The sequence below is a fragment of the Bos grunniens genome, chromosome 2 (genome assembly GCF_055505025.1).
Source record: "Bos grunniens cultivar Pamir isolate PY7600 chromosome 2, Bosgru_T2T1.0, whole genome shotgun sequence".
In the NCBI taxonomy this organism is placed as follows: domain Eukaryota; kingdom Metazoa; phylum Chordata; class Mammalia; order Artiodactyla; family Bovidae; genus Bos; species Bos grunniens.
Window position 1 is genome coordinate 114,912,898 of NC_141166.1, and position 19,355 is coordinate 114,932,252.

General features: G+C 37.1%; 1 protein-coding gene across 7 annotated transcripts in view; it reads right to left on the bottom strand.

Moving 5' to 3' along the window:
• CHN1 (chimerin 1) overlaps nucleotides 1-19,355 on the bottom strand; it is a 200,780-nt gene that overhangs the window by 31,842 nt on the left and 149,583 nt on the right. For 5 of the 7 annotated variants that reach the window (XM_086359132.1, XM_086359122.1, XM_086359104.1 and 2 more), the window contains one exon: nucleotides 15,717-15,794. The exons of the other annotated variants lie outside the window; for them this stretch is intronic. In XM_086359132.1, the coding sequence (XP_086215258.1) occupies nucleotides 15,717-15,794 (78 nt within the window). The remainder of the gene's footprint in view (nucleotides 1-15,716; nucleotides 15,795-19,355) is intronic. 7 annotated transcript variants of the gene reach the window in all.

Below are 19,355 nucleotides of genomic sequence, written 5' to 3' on the forward strand. Positions count from 1 at the left end.
ACTGGCCCCTTACACAGAGCCATCAACTTGAAATCCAGGAATCAGGCAGTGGAAACACCAAACTACTCAAGGCAATTTATTTATCACATTACAAGGTGAAGTTTGCGTAATAAATGATGTAACAATAAATATCACCCAGTAATTTAAAAACTTTCCATTCTAAAATATGGGTGTTTAAAGCATTATAGAACCTATAATTTAATGTTTAGCCGTTTTTCAAGTTTCAGAAGCAAATTTCTTTTAATTTCTTTTTACAGGAGCTCTAATGAGAGCTTTGTCTCTAAACTGAACTATGGTTAAAAAGTTTTAAAATGTCGAACACCATACCTAAAACACTTCTACTTTGAAAGTTCAGATTCATTACTTGGACTAATGTTGCATTTAAATATCAGTAGGGAAAAATCAACACTTCAAAATATCAATCTCCTAAAGTCGTATTATCAAAGGATAATAGGAAAATACAATAAATGAATCAACTAGGTTGTGCAATAAAAACCACTGTACCATCCACAGCTGAGTGACAGATAATCTCTATACCAGGTTATAGGATGTAAACTCAACACTAAGAGACAAAAAAGCTCAGACTAATCCACATTATCTTATGATCTGCAATTTCTCAAAGCCAAGTCTGTACTAATAGTCACAGTTCCTCAAAGCCAGGTTTCAATCTCTCTTTGGCTTATAGTTGTAAAAATGTCACCTGAAGCAGTTTGTTGTTTTATTATGAATATTCCTCTAATCACCTGGAAAAGGTTTCACTAAAATGCACAAAAAATTCTATGTAGGTCAAACTCTTTTTAAAGCTCTAGTAAAAGAGATCCAAATTTTCTCTACTGTTTTTCTATCAGGTTAATTGGGTCTTCTTTTTCTAGTTTCCTAAGGTCAAAGTTTAGCTAATTAATTTGACCTTTCCCCCCCAAAATAGGCATTTAATGGTACAAAGTTAAATTTAAACACTATTTTAGCCACATTCCAAAGAATTTTGGTATGTTGTAGTTTTCCTCTTATTCAGGCTAAAATATTTTCTAATGTTCCTATGATCACTTCTTTAATTCATGAATTATTTAATAGTAAGTTGTTTAATTTCTAAACATGTGGAAACATTTTCAGATTTTGAATTTAATTCTGTTGTGGTAAGAGGATATGCTTTATATGATTTCAATCCTTTTATATTTATTGACACTTGTTTTATGGCCCAGAATATTGTCTATCTTGGTAAACCTTTCATGTTCATTTGAATAGTCTGTGTATTCTGCTGTTGCCAAGTAGCTACTACTACTACTACTAAGTCTCTTCAGTCGTGTCTGACTCTGTGCGACCCCATAGACGGCAGCCCACCAGGCTCCCCCGTCCCTGGGATTCTCCAGGCAAGAACACTGGAGTGGGTTGCCATTTCCTTCTGCAATGCAGGAAAGTGAAAAGTGAAAGTGAAGTCGCTCAGTCATGTCTGACTCTTAGCGACCCCATGGACGGCAGCCTACCAGGCTCCTCCGTCCATGGGATTTTCCAGGCAAGAGTACTGGAGTGGGGTGCCACTGCCTTCTCTGTTGCCAAGTAGAATCCTCTGCAAATACCACGTTTGATACTGTTGTTCAAGCCTTCTAAATCCTTACTGATTTCACATCTGTTCTATTTGTCTGTCTGTCCTATCACTGTGAGATAAGTGCAGAGATCTCCATCTGTAATTGTGGACCTGCCCATTTCACTTTTCAGTTGCTGCTTTATGTATTTTGAATCTCTGATATTAGGTGCATATAAATTTTAAACTATGTCCTCTTGATGAATTTTATCCTTTTTACTGCCAATAATACTTCTAGTTCTGAAAACTACTATGTTTAAGTATAGCCATTTGAACTTTCTTTGAATTAGTGTTTATATGATAAATCTTTTTATTTCTCTGTCTCTTTAAAGTGGGTTTCTTGTGGACAGAACACAGTTGCATCTTGGTTTTTAAATCCAATCTGACAACAACCTCTCTCTTTTAACGGAGTGTGTAGTTTAGTTCCATTTAGTGTAGCTCTCAATATAATTGGCTTTAAATTGTCATCTCGCTTTTGTTTTCTATATATTTCATTTGCATTTTTTTCTTGCATACTTTTTATGAATCCATTCTGTCTACACTATTAGCTTATAACTTTTATTCTTTAGAGTTTGTTCTAAGGTTTACCATATACATCTTTAACAATATTATAGTCTACCTTCAAACAATATTATACCACCTCATGTATAGTGTATCTTACAACAGTACATTTCCACTTTCCGACCCTATACTTTATGCTATTGTAATTTGTGTTACTTGGGCAAACTACATATTACTATTTTTGCTTTAAACAGTAAATTAATTAAAAAAAAAACACTAAAATGATGGAAAAACATATTTTTACACTTACCTACATGTTTAGTATTTCTGGCATTCTTTATTGTTTTGTACAGACCTAAATTTCCATCTGGTATTATTTTTCTTTTTTATAGGTCTCTTGGTGATGGAATCACTCAGGGTTTTTTTTGTTGTTGTTTAAAAAATATTGTGTCTTCATATTTGAAAGATTTTTTGCAGAATACAGTTATTCTAGAATATAGTTTTATTATTATTGTTGAGTAAAGATGTTATTCCACTGTTTTGCATAATTACTGATGAGAATTTTGCTGTCTTTCAGCATCTGTATGTATTCTCCCCACTTCCCAACAGAACTAGTGAAGTGAAAGTGAAGTTGCTCAGTCGTGTCGGACTCTGAGACCCCATGGACTATAGCCCACCAGGCTCCTCCATCTATGCAGTACTAGTGACAGAGCAAAATACGCTTCTTCTGTTGACATATTTTTCCTACACTGAAATAATCTTTAAAGATGTTAACCTCTTCTTCTAAAAAAATGTACATTCTATTTCTAGTTGTGAGTGTGCACATTAAGGTCCTATAAAACCATAAAACTACAAATACATAATGAAAATGGAGTGTGAAAATAAAATTCAAGAGAAACCAAATACACGTTTAATTTCCAGAGCCTAGAGACATCTTGTACATATTTTACCATATGTAAGGGATTAAAACTTCACCTCTCAGGCTGAAGCAGAGTACCACTTTAGGAAGAAAATTTCTTACCCATAACCTGGTGTTCTCTTTGTTTCTCTGCTGCTCTTACAATTTTCTCTTTAGCACTGGTTTTCAGCAATTTGATTATGATGTGCCTAGTGGTGTTTTCATGTTTTTTCTATTTGGTGCTCATAGCACTTCTTGGATCTGTGGGTTTTCATCAAAGGTACACAATTCTTGGTAATTACAGCTTCAAATAATTGTTTTACCCCATGACCTCCCACCATTGCGTCTTCTGACTCCAGCTGCACCTAAGGTAGATGGATACTGTCCCACTGGTCTCTGATGCTGGGCCCCCACCCCCTGCCCCGGGTCTCTGTCCTCCATTTTGGATATTTTTATTACTGAGTCTTCTGGTTCAATAATCTTCGTCTTCTCTGCTACCTAGTATGCTATTAACACCATCCAGTGTATTCTAAATTTCAGGCATGTTTTTTTATCTCTAGAGATTCCATTTGGATTGTTTTAAACAGCTTCCCTTTCTTTGCTCACTGCAGCCTTTAGTCTACTGGTAATGTAATCATACTCCTAAGATGATACCATCCTGACGACTTGTAAAACAATGCCTCATCTATTATGATGTCTTTCCACTTCTACTCTCAGGTGGGCAAAACTATGCTCAGCCTAGGGTGAATTTCAGTAATTATTCAGCCTGTTGCTTTCTGGTGGTTTTCTGATAGTTTTTTCTCATGCAGGTGTAGATAAGCACTCACTCAAAAGACTCATGAAGACGCCTATGCAGAACTCCAGAGCTCTGTGCACAGCTCTGTCCCCCAGGTACTCTGCCCCCCAAATTTTAGCTTCTTTGTCTTACCAAACTCCAATCTGTGTCCTCAACTTGGTTAGACCAGAGGATTCCCCCTCCATGTGCTGTGGCCTGGACACTGCCTTCACGCAATGAGTGAGAGCAATCTTAAGACTCACCTTGCTTGTGTTCCTTCTTTAGGTATCACAGAACTGTAATACCTGTTGTTCAATGTCTGACTGTTGTTTTGTATACTTTTTATGGTTTGCTAGTTGTGTAAGATGGGAAGGTATATCTATTTCTTCCATCACGGCTGAAAGTGGGAGTTGAGATTATGTTCTTGATTCTAAAACTGATCTTTCATGTGAGCTTGAACCTGCGACTTTTCTGGGCATCCATTTCAACACACGTCAAATGGCATTAACCTAATCAGAAGTCCTCACTGCCCTTTCTACAGGCTGAACTGCTTCTGGATTCTTTTACCCTCCTGCTCTACATGTGCACTTCTCTCAGCCAAGTGTTACATTAACATTATATTCAGTGAGCTGTACACTAGGATTTTGTAACTGGTGATTTCATTTGTCATTTAATGTTGTAATGGGCATTTCTTATTTTTCAGCCGTACAGAATAAATGTCTTGTCTTTGGCTAACAGTTTTCAACCCATGTGAACTGTATGTAGCTGACCCTATCCCCAGCTCCAGCGGAAGGTATGTGACCTAGATCCAAGCCAATCGGCACATTCCATTCCCTTGAACCAGAGCTACTGGTTCAGAGATGGGCATATAAGATAATTGGGTGAATGCCTGCCAAGCCCTTTGCTCAAATAGTCTTTAAGCAGCTGACTAGAATCTGCTCATATACAGAACAGGAACCTCTGCCAGCCATCCTGTCACCAGAGGGAGCCTACAAATGAAGACACAACTGGGTGGCAGAGTTCTGGTAGCATTTTAAGCCCTGGGCCAAGGGATGCCTTCAAGTAACACTGGACTCCTCCTACTATGCGAGCCAGTAATTTCCCACTTTGCCTCAGAGAGCATGGGTTGGTCTTTCGGACACTTGGATGGAAAGTCTCCCATCTGTTCTTTCAAATGGTAAATATCAGTTTGGGTTCCAAGTGGATTTCTAAAAAGACACACTGAATCAACATCATACAATGGTGGAGTAATGAGCTGTAATAGCAAACCGTGAAAGCAAAATTACAGGCCTCTGAGAGGTGGATCTTCACTTTATGAACACACTGTGCGAGCTTGCAGGGCAGAGCCACAAGCAGCCATCAGGGTGTGGAACACGTAAGGGCTAGGACTCCAAACATAGGGAGTTCTACAAAAGAGAGAGAATGAACTTCACATTCAGGCCTGATTTGGGCAAATCCATTCACATAGCCAAAAATGTCATCTCCACTGCAACAGACTGGAGGAGATTCAAGAATCCTCTGGCTCCCATGACCTAAAAATGAATGTATTCTTTTCAACTTCTATGTCTGGATAACACTTTAAAAACACACCCGGTTCTACTTTTGCTCCCTACAAAATACACACATATAGAAAATAAGCAGTTGATTATTTTCTTCAGGAGTGTACCGCCACTGGGCTATTTCCCCTTTTCTATCTTTCCTATTCTAGCAGCAGAAAGAATATTAATGTAATTTAAGATGAGAGGTTAGTAAGCCTGAAAAAAAAAAAAAAGCTATTGGTATGTTATTTATTGGAAAATAATCTGTAGTGGTTTCTCAGCTATCAGTAGTGCTGTGATAAGATATCTAAGCAAGAAAAATCAATATCTGCATGTGCTCTCTTCACTTAAAAAGATCTTTCCTAGATTTATATTCCATTTCTTTTGGTGTCTATGTGTCTGTTCTCTCTGCCCTTTGGGCAATGATATTTTGGGCTATCTACTGTTGCTAAGTCACTTCAGTCGTGTCCGACTCTGTGCGACCCCGTAGATGGCAGTCCACCAGGCTCCACCGTCCCTAGGATTCTCCAGGCAAGAACACTGGAGTGGGTTGCCATTTCCTTCTCCAATGCAGGAAAGTGAAAAGTGAAAGTGAAGTCACTCAGTCGTGTCTGACTCTTCGCGACCCCATGGACTACAGCCTACCAGGCTTCTCCATCCATGGGATTTTCCAGGCAAGAGTACTGGAGTGGGGTGCCATTGCCTTCTCCGTATCTACTGTTACATAAGAAAACTGAATGCTAACTAATAAGGGTAATAATTGTACTGAGATATAGAGAAGATGTTATGACATGTACATATTCCTCAAGCATAAACTTTGATTATTTTATTAAAGCCACAACAAGCTTCACTTTTAGACTGTCTCCCAAGGAATGTTGATATAATGGGCCACAAAGAAAATGAAGAAAAGTATAATGTGTCAAGGTTGTAGAAAACAGAGATATGAAATATTACACATGAACAGAATTAAGACTTAATCCTAAATTAACTCTGGGGGCGAGGGGGGATGGATATATGATACAAACGACTATAAAAAGTTGCCTATAAAGCATGAACATGTCCCAAATCCTTGAAGGTTAGATTACTGTGTGGACAAAAACTAAAATACTAAGAGAAAAGAATTGTAGAGGAGGTGACTTTTCAAAATTGTGTGTTCTTTCTAAGGATTTACATCCTTAACTTGTTACTGTGTTGAGAGTCATATGCCAGGCTGATTCTCCACTTTAGGAAACATTTTGGAGAAACCACATTTTCTAAAACATTGTCAACAGCACAGACAGACATGATGGAAATAATCAATACTGTATTAGATGCAGCTCTCTGACAGAGGGGCTCAAATTAGGATACTGGTTGAAAATAAGAACTAGGATAGGTTCTGGTGACAGAGTGCCAGGCTCGTCCTCAAGGTGTTTAAAAGTGGCAACCTTAACATCTTAAAAGCTTGTTTTGTTTTTAAATTATTTGGTTTTTAATTTCATAAAAGACACAGTACACCTTGAAAACAAACTTGCAAAGTTTCCCCCAAATGCTAAATTACTCTCTAATACTTTGTTTTTTAATCCCATAAAAGAAATAGGACTCCTAAGAAATCCCACTAATAGTCTCCAAGAAAGACAAACTTCCAAATCTCTCGCCAAATTTGAAAAGAACAAGAGCAAAAAATGGGCAAGTGAGACTATATCTAACGATCTTCTGCACAGCAAAAGAAATCAACAGAGTGAAAGGTGACCTGCTGCTGGGTCACATACACCAACAGTTTTAGTTTCAATTTTTTGAGGAACCTCTATAATGTTTTCCTTAGTGGCTGTACCAATTTACATTCCCATCAACAGTGCATGAGGGTTTCCTTTACACCCTCTCCTACACTGGTTATTTGTCTTTCTGACAACAGACATTCTAACAGGTGTGAGATGATATACCTTGTTTTGGTTTGTATTTCCCTGATGACTGGTGATGTGAGCACCTCTTCATACAGCTGTTGACCATCTGTCTATCTTCTGAGAAAGGTCTATTTAGGTCCTTTGCTCATTTCTGAAATGAGTGTTTTGGTATGACGTCCCTATATATTTTGGATATTAACCTCTTACCAGATACACGATTTGCAAATGTCAATGTTTTCTTAATCCACAGGTTGCCTTTTCACTCTTGACTGTTACCTTTACTGTGCAAAAGTTTCTACTTACCTATCTTTTGCTTTTGCTTCCTATGCTTTTGGGGCTATATGTAAATAATCAATGCCAAGATCAATGTCAAAAACATTTTCCTGTATGTTTTCATCTTCTAGATTTTTGGTTTCAGGGCTTATATCTAAGCCTTTAATATGAAACAGTTTTTTAATAAATGCTGTGAGACCGGCTGAGTCCAAGAAGTACAGAGTTCCATACAGGATAAATCCAAGGAAGAACACACCAAGACACACAGTAATCAAATTGACAAAAAGACAGAGAACATTAAAAGTAACAAGGGAAAAGCAACAAATAACCTTATGGGAGTTCCCTTGTAAGTTATCAGCTGATTTCTCAGCAGAAACTCTGGAGGCCAGAAGGGAGTGGCATGAGATATCTAAAGTGATGAAAGGAAAGAAGCTACAACCAAGAATACTCTATCCAGCAAGGCTCTTGTTCAGATTTGATGGAGAAATCAAAAACTTTACAGACAAGCAAAAGATAAGAGAATTCAGCACCACCAGACCAGCTTTGCAACAAATGCTAAAGGAACTTACTACTTTTCTAGGCAGAAAAGGCAACAGCTAGAAATGAAAAATTATAAATGGAAAAGCTCACTGGTAAAGGCAAACACACTGTAAGGGAAAGAAATTATCTGCACACAAATATATCAAAACCAGCAATTGTGAGGAGAGGAGAGCACAAATGCAGGACATTGGAAATGCATTTGAAATTAGAAGACCAGCAACGTAAAACAATCTTGTTTCTATACAGACTGCTGTATCAAAACCTCATGGTAACTGCAAATTGAAAATCTACACTAGATACACAAAAACAAAAAAGGAATCCAAACACACTAAAGTTAGTCATCAAGTCATGAGAGAGCAAAAGAAGAAAGGAAGAGAAAACATCTACAAAACCAAATCCAAAATAATTAAGAATGGCAATAGGCAATGGGAATTTGTTGCATGACTTGGAACTCAAACCTGAGTTGAGCTCTGCAACAATCTAGAGGGCTGGGACTGGGAGGGGAGCAGGCGGACGGTTTAAGAGGGAGGAGACATATGTATACTTATGGCTGATTCATGTTGAAGTCTGGCAGAAACCAGCACAATTCTGTAAAGCAATTATCCTTTGATTAAAAAAAAAAAGAATGACAAAAGGAACATATGAGTTGGCCTAAAATTTTGCTCATGCTTTTCCATAAGATCTTATGGAAACTCAGAATGAACTTTTTGGCCAACCCAATACATTTCAGTAACTACCTTAAATGTAAATGGATTAAATGCTCCAACCAAAGACATAGGCTGGCTAAATGGATACAAAAACAGAACCCATATATATACTGTCTATGAGAGAACCATTTCAGATATAGGGACACATAGAGACTGAAAGTGAGGGGATGGAAAAGGTATTCCATGCAAATAGAAATCAAAAGAAAGCTGAAGTAGCAATACTCAGACAAAACAGACTTTAAAGGTTGTTACAAGAGACAGGGAAGGACACTATAAAGATCAAGGGATCAATCCAAGAAGAATGTATAACAATTTTAAATATATATGCACTCAGGAGCACCTCAATATATAAGGCAAATGCTAACAACCATAAAAGGAGAAATCGACATTAACACAATAATAGTGGAGGACTTTAACACCTCAATTTCATCAATGGACAGATCATCCAGACAGAAAATCAGTAAGAAAACACAGGCTTTAAATGACACATTAGACCAGATGGACTCGATATTTATAGGGCATTCTATCCAAAAGCAGCAGAATACACATTCTGAAGTGCACATGGAATATTCTGGACAGATCACATGCTGGACCACAAAGTGAGCCTTGATAAATTTAAGATCATATCAAGCATCTTTTCCTACCACAACACTATGAGATTAGAAATCAACGGAAAGGGGAAAAGAAGTAAAAAACACAAACATGTGGAGGCTAAACAATATGCTACTAAACAATCAGTGGATCACTGAAGAAATCAAAGAGGAAATGAAAAAAGCGCCTAGAGACATGAAAACAAAAGCACACCATCCAAAACCTATGGGACACAGCGAAAGCAGTTCTAAGAGGGAAGTGTATAACAGCAATACAATCCCACCTCAGGAAACAAGGAAAATCACAAATACACAACCTAACCTTACACTTAGAGCAATGAGAGAAAAAACAACACCCCCCCCCAACTAAAGTTAGTAGAAGAAAATTATAAAGAAATAAAAGATCAATGAAATTAAAAGCTAGTTCTTTGAAAAGATAAAATCGATAAACCTTTAGCCAGACTCACCAAGAAAAAAAGAGAGGGATCAAATCAATAAAATTAGAAATGAAAAAAAAAAGTTTCAATGGACATCACAGAAATACAAAGGATCATAAGAGACTACTACAAGCAACTATATGCCAATAAAACGGACAACCTAGAAGAACAAATTTTTAGACAGATATAATCTCCTAAGACTGACTCAGGAAGAAACAGAAAATATGAACAGACCAATCACAAATACTGAAACTGTGATTTAAAAGATCCCAAGAAACAAAAGTCCAGGATGAGATGGCTTCACAGGTGAATTCTATCAAACACTTAAAGAGTTAACAGCTATCCTTCTCAGATATTCCAAGAAACTGCAGAGGAATATTCCGAACCTCATTCTATGAGGCCACCATCAGCCTGATATCAAAACCAGACAAAAATAACACTCAAAAAAGAAACTTACAGGCCAATATCACTGATGAACATACATGCAAAAATCCTCAATATAATACTAGCAATCCAAGTCCAACAATACATTAAAAGGATCACACAGCATGATCAAGTGAGATTTAGCCCAGGCGTACAAGGATGCTTCCATAACCGCAAATCAATGTGATAACACCACGTCAACAAACTGAAGAAAACGATATGATAAAATCAATAGATGCAGAAAAGGCTTTTGACAAAAGTCAACGCCCATTTATAAAAGCTCTCCAGAAAGTGGGCACAGAGGGAACATACCTCAAAATAATAAAGGCTATATATGACAAACCTACAGCTAATATCATTCTCAATGGTGAACAGCTAAAAGCATTTCCTGTAAGATTAGTAAAAAACAAGGATATCGGCTGTCACCACTTTTCAACATAATTTTGAAAGTCCTATGCATGACAAACAAAGAAGAAAAATAAAGGGAATCCAAACTGGAAAAAAGAAGTAAAACTGTCACTGTTTGCCGATGACATGGTACTATATACAGAAAATCCTAAAGATGCTACCAGAAAATTACCAGAACTCATCAATGAATTTGGTAAAGTTGCAGGATAGAAAATAAATACACAGAAATCTGTTGCATTTCTATATACTAACAATGAAAGATCAGAAAGAAATAAAGAAATCCCATTTAATATCACATCAAATAGAATAAAATACCTAGGAATAAATCTAACTGTATTCTGAAAACTATAAGGAGGCAAAAGACCTATACTCCATAAACTGTAAGCCACTGATGAAAGAAACTGAAGATGACACAAACAGATGGAAAATATACCACGTTCTTAGAGGAAAATATAGGCAGAACACTCTTTGATATGAAATGAAGCAGTACCTTTTTTTGATCCATCTCCTAGGTTAATGGAAAAACAAAAATAGACAAAAGGGACCTAATTAAACTCAAAAGCTTTTGCAAACCAAAGGAAACCATAAACAAAAAGATAACCCACAGAATAGGAGAAAATATTTGCAAATGATGCGACTGGGGCATTAATTTCCAAAATATACAAATAGCTCATATAGCTCAATATAAAAAAATAAGTAATTTAATTTAAAAAATGGGCAGAAGACCTAAATAGACATTTCTCCAAAGAAGACATACAGATGGTCAAGACGCTCATGAAACAACATTGAAAATGCTATGTTGAAAATGCTCAACACTGGTAATTTATTAGAGAGATGCAAATCAAAACTACAATGAGCTATCACCTCATACCATTCAGAATGACCATCATCAAAAAAGTCTACAAACAATAAATGGAAAGAGTGTGTAGAAAAGGGAACCCTTGCGTACACTGTTGGTAGGAATGTAAATTGGTACAGACACTGGAGAACAGTATGGAGGTTCCTTAAGAAACTAAAATAGAACTACCATATGATTCTGCAATCCCACTCCTCAGCATATATCTAGAGAAAAACCTGGTTTGCAAGGATACATGCACCCCAATATTCACTGCAGCATTGTATACAATAACCAAGACATGGAAGCAACCTAGATGTCCATCAATAGATGAATGGATAAAGAAGACGTGGTACATATACACAACGGATTAATACTCAACCATTAGAAAGAAGGAAATACTGTCATTTGCAGCAACATGAATGGACCTGGAGATTATAATACTATGTGAAGTGAGTCAGACAGAAAAAGGCAATTATCATATGATATCATTTATATGTGGAATCTAAGAAAAATGATACAAATGAACTAATTTACAAAACAAACTCATTCAGACAAAGAGCAAATTTATGGTTATGGGGTGTGGGAGGGATAGATTGGAAGTTTGGGATTGACATGTACACACTACTATATTTAAAATAGATAACCAACAAGGACCTACTATATAGCACAGGGAACTCTGCTTAATACTCTGCAATAACCCAAACGAAAAAAGAATTTGAAAAAGAATAGATTCATGTATATGTATAACTGAATCACTTTGCTGTATACTGGAAACCAACACAACAGTGTTAATCAACTATATTCCAATATAAAATAAAAATTAAAAAAGTATCTATAATCCTTCATGTTTGCTTTTAATTAATTTGCCCAAGTAGCCAGTTCTGTTATTATTATTGCATTATATGTAATCTTGATTTTGTCTTAAAGAGCTATTTGAATTAAACATACCAAATGGAACATTGAATGATTTGAAGGAAGTAAAAGAAATACACAAGATTTCACTGTATTCTGTGGTGCGTGAAAATGCACTGCTCTTACATAACTATGCCTGGGAGCTAAGAAAGAAGCAAGAGCTTTCTTTAGCACCACAATCATGCCAGGGTTCTCAACTGCATCAGGATCTCTGCTACTGGGCAAGAAACAGTCTTGGTATGGATTCAGAAAAAATATCCACTTAGGGGTGATTTGTAATAACAGGAATAGTGGTTATCATGTACCTACACATATCAGGAATTCAACTTTTCTCATGTAGAACCAGAGGTTTAGAGAGATGAAGCAACCTGCCCAAGGTCACACAAACAGCAAGCAAGTTCCTAAGGGCAAGGACTGGATCTGAGTTATCACTCAATCCGGAGAGCCTCAGATGTAGGATACAGTCACTGCTGGTGGGGTGCCTGTGTCTGACTTTTAATGGCAGAGGTGGTTTTGTTTTGCTTAGTTTTTAAGTCGGTTTAAGAAATTTGCACTTGTGCACTTGCTGTCTCTGTTGTGATAGGATAGGGGCAGTTCTTAAAATGAGAGGTTGACCCAGGAGACAGTTAAAATTATTTTCACTCTAATATATGCTGACAACTTTACAGGATAATCATTTTTAAAGGATGTGGTATATTTATTTTTAAATGATGACCTCCCTAAGAAAGACGCCTATCTTTCTTGTGATAGATTCTTTATCAAATCCTTCCTTGTAAGTAATAATGGAGGGGGACTGTGTTATATAACACAGCAAAATGGGAAGCCTTCCTGTTTTTTTCTCTTTTATTATAAATAACACAATAACAAAAAACCAAACACCTGCCTAGAACAATGGAGTTAGGCCCAGTTGAATTTTGGCGGGGGGGAAGGTTTCACCAAAGGTACAACATACTCGTGGCTTCACCTTCTGAAATGAGATCTGACAGCTGTTCCACACCACAGAGCAATGTTATATAACAAGGCAGTGCAAGAGGCAAAAAAAGAAAACCACACTGAAGTGAGGCTTTGGTGAGTGGGTTGCTGGTTCAGCAGAGTGCACTTTCAGCAACCAAAAAACAGTCAATGGCAAGGCCACATGAATGATTATCAGTATGTAAATGCTCAGGACTTTCCCGACAATAAATCTCTGAGCTGGACATACTTATATATCACAGGCAGTGACCTTCTAAGTGAGTATTTGTGTGGGAGAGCACTGCTCCAGCCACAGACTCTGAATTCTTTTAGGGATTTCCCTGGAAGTCAAGTATGCCCCCCTCTCTCCTTTTTATAACACGACCCCGCAGAAACATTTTTTAAGAAACAAAGAGTAATTTCAATGGAAAGAGTCAAATTTTGAGACTTTTGACCTTATTAGCAACTCTAAAAAATATGTAATGCAATCCACTGTCCAACATGAGCTCTTCCTGAGCATAAATACTTTTTTAAAAAAACAGTGAGTCCAAGCTCATTTTAATTTTTTATCTCCAAAAAGGGAAGCAGACTTCTACTTTTTAATATGCTCTTTACAAACAACAACAACAAAAAACACCTAGAATTTTAAAACAGTATTGGTACTGAGCTATGAGTCACAATTGGTCCCACAGTCAGCACTTTGTGGTTATACAAAATCTGCTCATTAAAGTCACATGTTAAATTAAAACTTAGAAATTACTGGAAGACAGAACCCCAAAAATGAAAGAATGTGTTTGTTTATGAAATTTTTGAACAGACCTACCCTTTGCTTTTTATCAATATTGACAGAAAGCATGTACAATGAATTTAGCACTAAAATGGCATCCTTAACAGGTCAATCTGTTTCTGCTTAACATACCAGAGGGATATATTTTAAAATCTCACCATTTTGAAAGAGTTCACATAATTTCCTGCTTAGGAACCTAAATGGCTATTTTTGAGACCAAACATGTATATAACTTGGTATTTGCAAAAGGATATATTTGGGATCATTTTCCTGATAAAAATCCTGTAAGACCAGGTGGCACATCATGCAAGACACTGAGGCCTAGGACCTAGAGGGACTGTTTAGGTCATAAACGGAGGAGGTAGTTAGGACTTACATCAGTGGTCTCAATTTCACTTTACATCAAAGACTGGTTGAAAAGGTCAAGTCTTTAATAATGTTGAAAGAGAGAAAACACTACTTGGTTTACCTTGAAATATTGGCAATCATTACACAGCCCATGCATTCTGGGATGTATCCTTTATCCCCAGATAATCTGAAGTTCATAAAAATCTTTTTCACTATGGAAAAAGCTGAGCATATTGGAGGCTCGGTATTTGGCATTTTAGTAAAATTAATGCTAGTGTTAACAATCAGGAAAAATTGCAAATTTGGAAAGAACTGTCTTACTACAGAGCTTGGTGCATTCTATCTACTAGATAAATTAATAAACAAATGGAGGAGCAGGGTACCCAGCCTTATCATCTTCTGGAAACAGATCCCCTAACACCAAAACTAATGCCATTTTGTCTACACTAACAGTATTCTTATCTCAGGAACTTCATCATAAAGTTGTATAACTATTGGGCAGTTACTATAGAAATGCTAGTGCATCTACCCATGAAGTGTAATTGGGTCTCCCACATACAATCTCACATATGTTCTCTGAATTAGGTTGCAAAGGACTGAACTTCAAGGTCTTGTATCATGCTATAAATGCAGGCAAGGTCTACACATACTTTGAATCTACACACACATTTTGATGAAAAATGATTAAAGTACAGTTGGTAAAACACAGTAACATAATAATTAAAAACTATACATATATACACATACACAAGGTGAAAGAAAATACTCAAAAAAAGTGAAGAGAAGCTGCTAAGTGTCAGTAGCATAAGAGTCCCATGGTAGCCATCCTCCTTTCATCATGGTCAATTCATTAGCAGAGGAGAAAAGACAAAAACTATGGGAAATGGACACCATCTGCTCAATCCAGATGCAACAGCACATGCTTCTTAGAGCCAAAGCTTTTTTACCAGAAACGAAAGGAGATAAGGTCTAATCCTCTCACAAAACATCCCACAAAGGTGGTTAGACATATTTGCATCACAAATAATAATGCCAAGATCATTATTAGTTGAGACCTTTTAAATATCAGTCAAGACTTTTACCATTGAGTATACACTGATCAAACAGAATACTAAATCAGCACTAGAGAAAATGGGGTTGGATTCTATCAGCTTTACTCAGCTATTCCTTAAAAAAAAAAAATCATGCTTAAAACATCTTCATTCCCTGAATAGCAAGAACAGTTTAGTCCAGTCATCCTACTTTTAAAAAGACATACTTTTAATATTGTATATTTCAAGTAATGTGCATTTCCTTTCTTATAAGAAAAGGTTAAAAATAAATATTCTTACCTTGAAATTGTGGACCTTTTCATATTTTGGAATTTGTTCGTTTTCTTTCAGAGTTGCTCTTCTAACAAGTGATGTCAACTGCGAATAAGCAAAGAGTTTCAGAGGTTGCCAGATTGTCACAGACGACTTTTGAGAACCCAGTTTCATTCCCAAGGCTGCTATCAATAAATCTTGTTGACGGCCCTCTTGTTTTGATTTGTGAACTGTAGCTCTATTAGTTTTCCTACCCGACCAAGACTCTTTGGATGGCATTTTGGAATTCACAGGAAATAAAGCAAACCTATATTGATCTATGTCTGTCGATGAACTCTATTCAGCTAACAAATGAGCATTCTTCCAGCCAGCACAGAGCCCTACCCTACAGAGAGCTGCAGAGAAACAGCACGGAGAGGTGGAGGAGGGTGATGAAGCACTTCTTAAAAAGAGGTCCACTAGCCAGAAAAATTCTTCTTTCTTCCTTTTTTTTTTTAAAGGGCTCTATATTTAAGCTTCTGAAAACTTAAAAGTCTGAACAGAAATAAAGAGTCGATGCCAACATACAAAACATTCAGCATTTCTCTTTCCTTTTTAAAGAGCCATGCAATTTGACAAATGATACATTTCTAAAAGCTTTCTTTTCTAGTCAATGTATTAATGTCCATTCTGAAGGAGAGATGCCTACATCCTGCCTGCAGTCAGTTTTAAGCAACTGACACCCTGGGAAGCCCCTGGCAGAGGGTGGGGGAGGGGAGGGACTTGGCAAGGAAGGCTGATTAGACTGGTCACCGTAAGAAAGGAGAGAACCAATGAGAATCAAGCAACAGTATTTAAGTACTGTATTCCTCAACTCTGTATCTCCCTCCTTTCATGTAAGATTTTTCTTGCTGGCTCAAGGCAAAAAAAAAAAAAATCAGTGGGAAGACAATGAGCACTGAATGAGTCATGCATCATTACAAAATGGATTTTTTTTTAACCTATTAAAAGCAAAGGAAAATTAACACACACGGCACTAGGTTTTAAAAAGAAGGTACCACCTGCCAGGTAAATTATGAAAAGCTGATCTATAATTTGCCTTTGTGCATATGGACTACAGTTAGTTAACTAAAACCCAATTTTATTAAACATGAGCAAAAGCTGAAAAGCATTTTGATGAAAAACAAAAGGAGTTTAACTAGGTATCATACTATTTTCATGAAGAGCTAGGAGCATACCCTTGTCTGCACTGACAGCTTGGAACAGTCAGTTCAATCTCTCTACCGTGAGTAGTTTTATTGCGCATCTGTAATTTTAAATAGGTCCAACCATTATTTTAAATCTTAATCTCAACATTCTTCATTCAAAGAGCTCCAGGCCAGGTCACGGTGCAAGCTGGTTGGGAGCAGTCCCTCATGTACACAGGCCCCACATGTAGTGTTGGACCCTGAGCTGGCCGTTTCCTGATACAGAAAGGCAAGTGCTGGGCAAGAGCCTCAAACCCAGCTCCATTTAAGAGCAATACCTACACAGTTCATTTCTTTAAAACCAAGGGGCTGTAAACTTAGGTTTTCTCATATTGGTTCCCTCAACACCTCCCATCTGTTTCATCATGCTATAGTAATTAAGTTTAACCCATTCTGATTCTAAAGTTACATTGTATTTAAAGAATCAAAAATGCTATATTCAAATGAATTCAGTCCATCTGCTTAGATAAGTGCAAAAAATTTATTTCAGATTTCATAGTCTGTAAGGACTATGGGGCTCCTGCAGATTCTAATTTAATTAGGGCATGAAGTGGTCCTTAAACCATGGCAGATATTGATAATACTGAATGACTGATTTATAAACATACCCCAATATTTTTTAATTTGAGTCTATAGTTCCATCTTTTAAAATGATTTCTTTTTTAAAAAACACTTCTAAGTAAATAAAAAGGCAAACATTAACATTTAGATCTACAGATGTTTCATTTCCACAAATTTATACCCTTACCTGATTAATAGGAGACAAAAAATTTTTTTCCAAGTAGAAATACAATGGAAAGAACTTCCTTGCCTAACCTACATTGCTCTTTAGCTTAGACCTAGTTTGTCATGTGATGACTAAAAATAGAAAGGCCAGCCAATTCTTTAGTTACACACAACCTATAGCAAGGTTTATGTTTTTCTCAGTGGGCCTGAAAAACACAGACTCTAAAGGCAAATTTGACAGTAATTTTTTTCTCCACATTATTTAACAATGAATGTTTAAATTACTAATTTAGAGACAACAGTTACCTCATGTAACCCAAGAAACTTTTTTTCCTGAGTATTTCTGATGAGGAAATACTTTATTATAGATCATCCCAGTCCTTCAGCTGTAGTAACTAAAATTCAACCACAGTATAAAAATATTCATAGTAGAGTTCTCCAGAAAATTCATGGCTGAGTAAAACTGAATATTTCTGTCACTGAGAGGTAAGGTCTACTAAGACTCTGCAGTCACTGTCTTTCCTGAGTAAGTGTTCTACTTATGAAAGAAATACTGGAATAATAACAACTTGGGCAACTATCCAGGGCACTAAGAATACAAAAAACAAGGGTTCCAGATGAAAAACTTCTTAGCTCCTCTCAACTGGCTGGAGGTCTTGTCACTATTACACCTTCTATAACTGCAACTGCATTTCTGCATTAATTTTGAGGAGCTCTGAAGTCAGAATTGCTAACTCCTGCATTCAGAACCAGTATCAATGTTCTGACATTCCAGACAAATGTCTACCACTCTTCCTTATGTTTTCTGGCCATACCTATCTACTTAGATGGATAGAGCATCTATTAATTATGACTATCATTATTAGGTACTTAGGCTCTAAGCACCCAGCTAAACACTTTCATATATACAGAATCCCATTAATTCCACAGAAGAACTATCTATGAGGCATATATTACCCTCATTTTATAGCGGGAAGAACTGAGGCCTATAGAAGTTAACTTCCCCAAATTGTACAGCTATTAGGTTAAGTGATGGATAGGAGTTAGGCTTTTAAACACTATGCTGCTGCTGCTGCTCCTAAGTCACTTCAGTTGTGTCCGACTCTGTGCGACCCCATAGACGGCAGTCCACCAGGCTCCCCCATCCCTGGGATTCTCCAGGCAAGAACACTGGAGTGGGTTGCCATTTCCTTCTCCAATGCATGAAAGTGAAAAGTGAAAGTGAAGTTGCTCAGTGTCCGACTCTTAGTGACCCCATGGACTGCAGCCCACCAGGCCCCTCCATCCGTGGGATTTTCCAGGCAAGAGTACTGGAGTAGGGTGCCATTGCCTTCTCCAAACACTATGCTATATCCACTCAAATGAGAAAATGAAAGGAAACCATGGAGTCTGAGAGTAGTTGTTTTTTTCTCTCTGGTATTCAAGGTGTTTCTCTAGTTATTTTCTCTTTTCAGTTCTGAAGAGTAGCAATAGACTGTAAGACATAGCAAACAATGAGGAACACCGAATGGTAAGAAAAAGTAATCATCACTAAGATCTAGATCTCAAGTGTAGCCCACAGTACACGCAGTAGGAAATGCAGCCCTCAGGCTCCATTCAGATATCCCCTCCTTCAGGACACCTTTGACCATTTGAAGCATTAGCTGTGACGTTACCCACCTGTGAACCTCAGAGTCCTTCACTTGTTCATTAATTACGAGACGTATCACCTTCT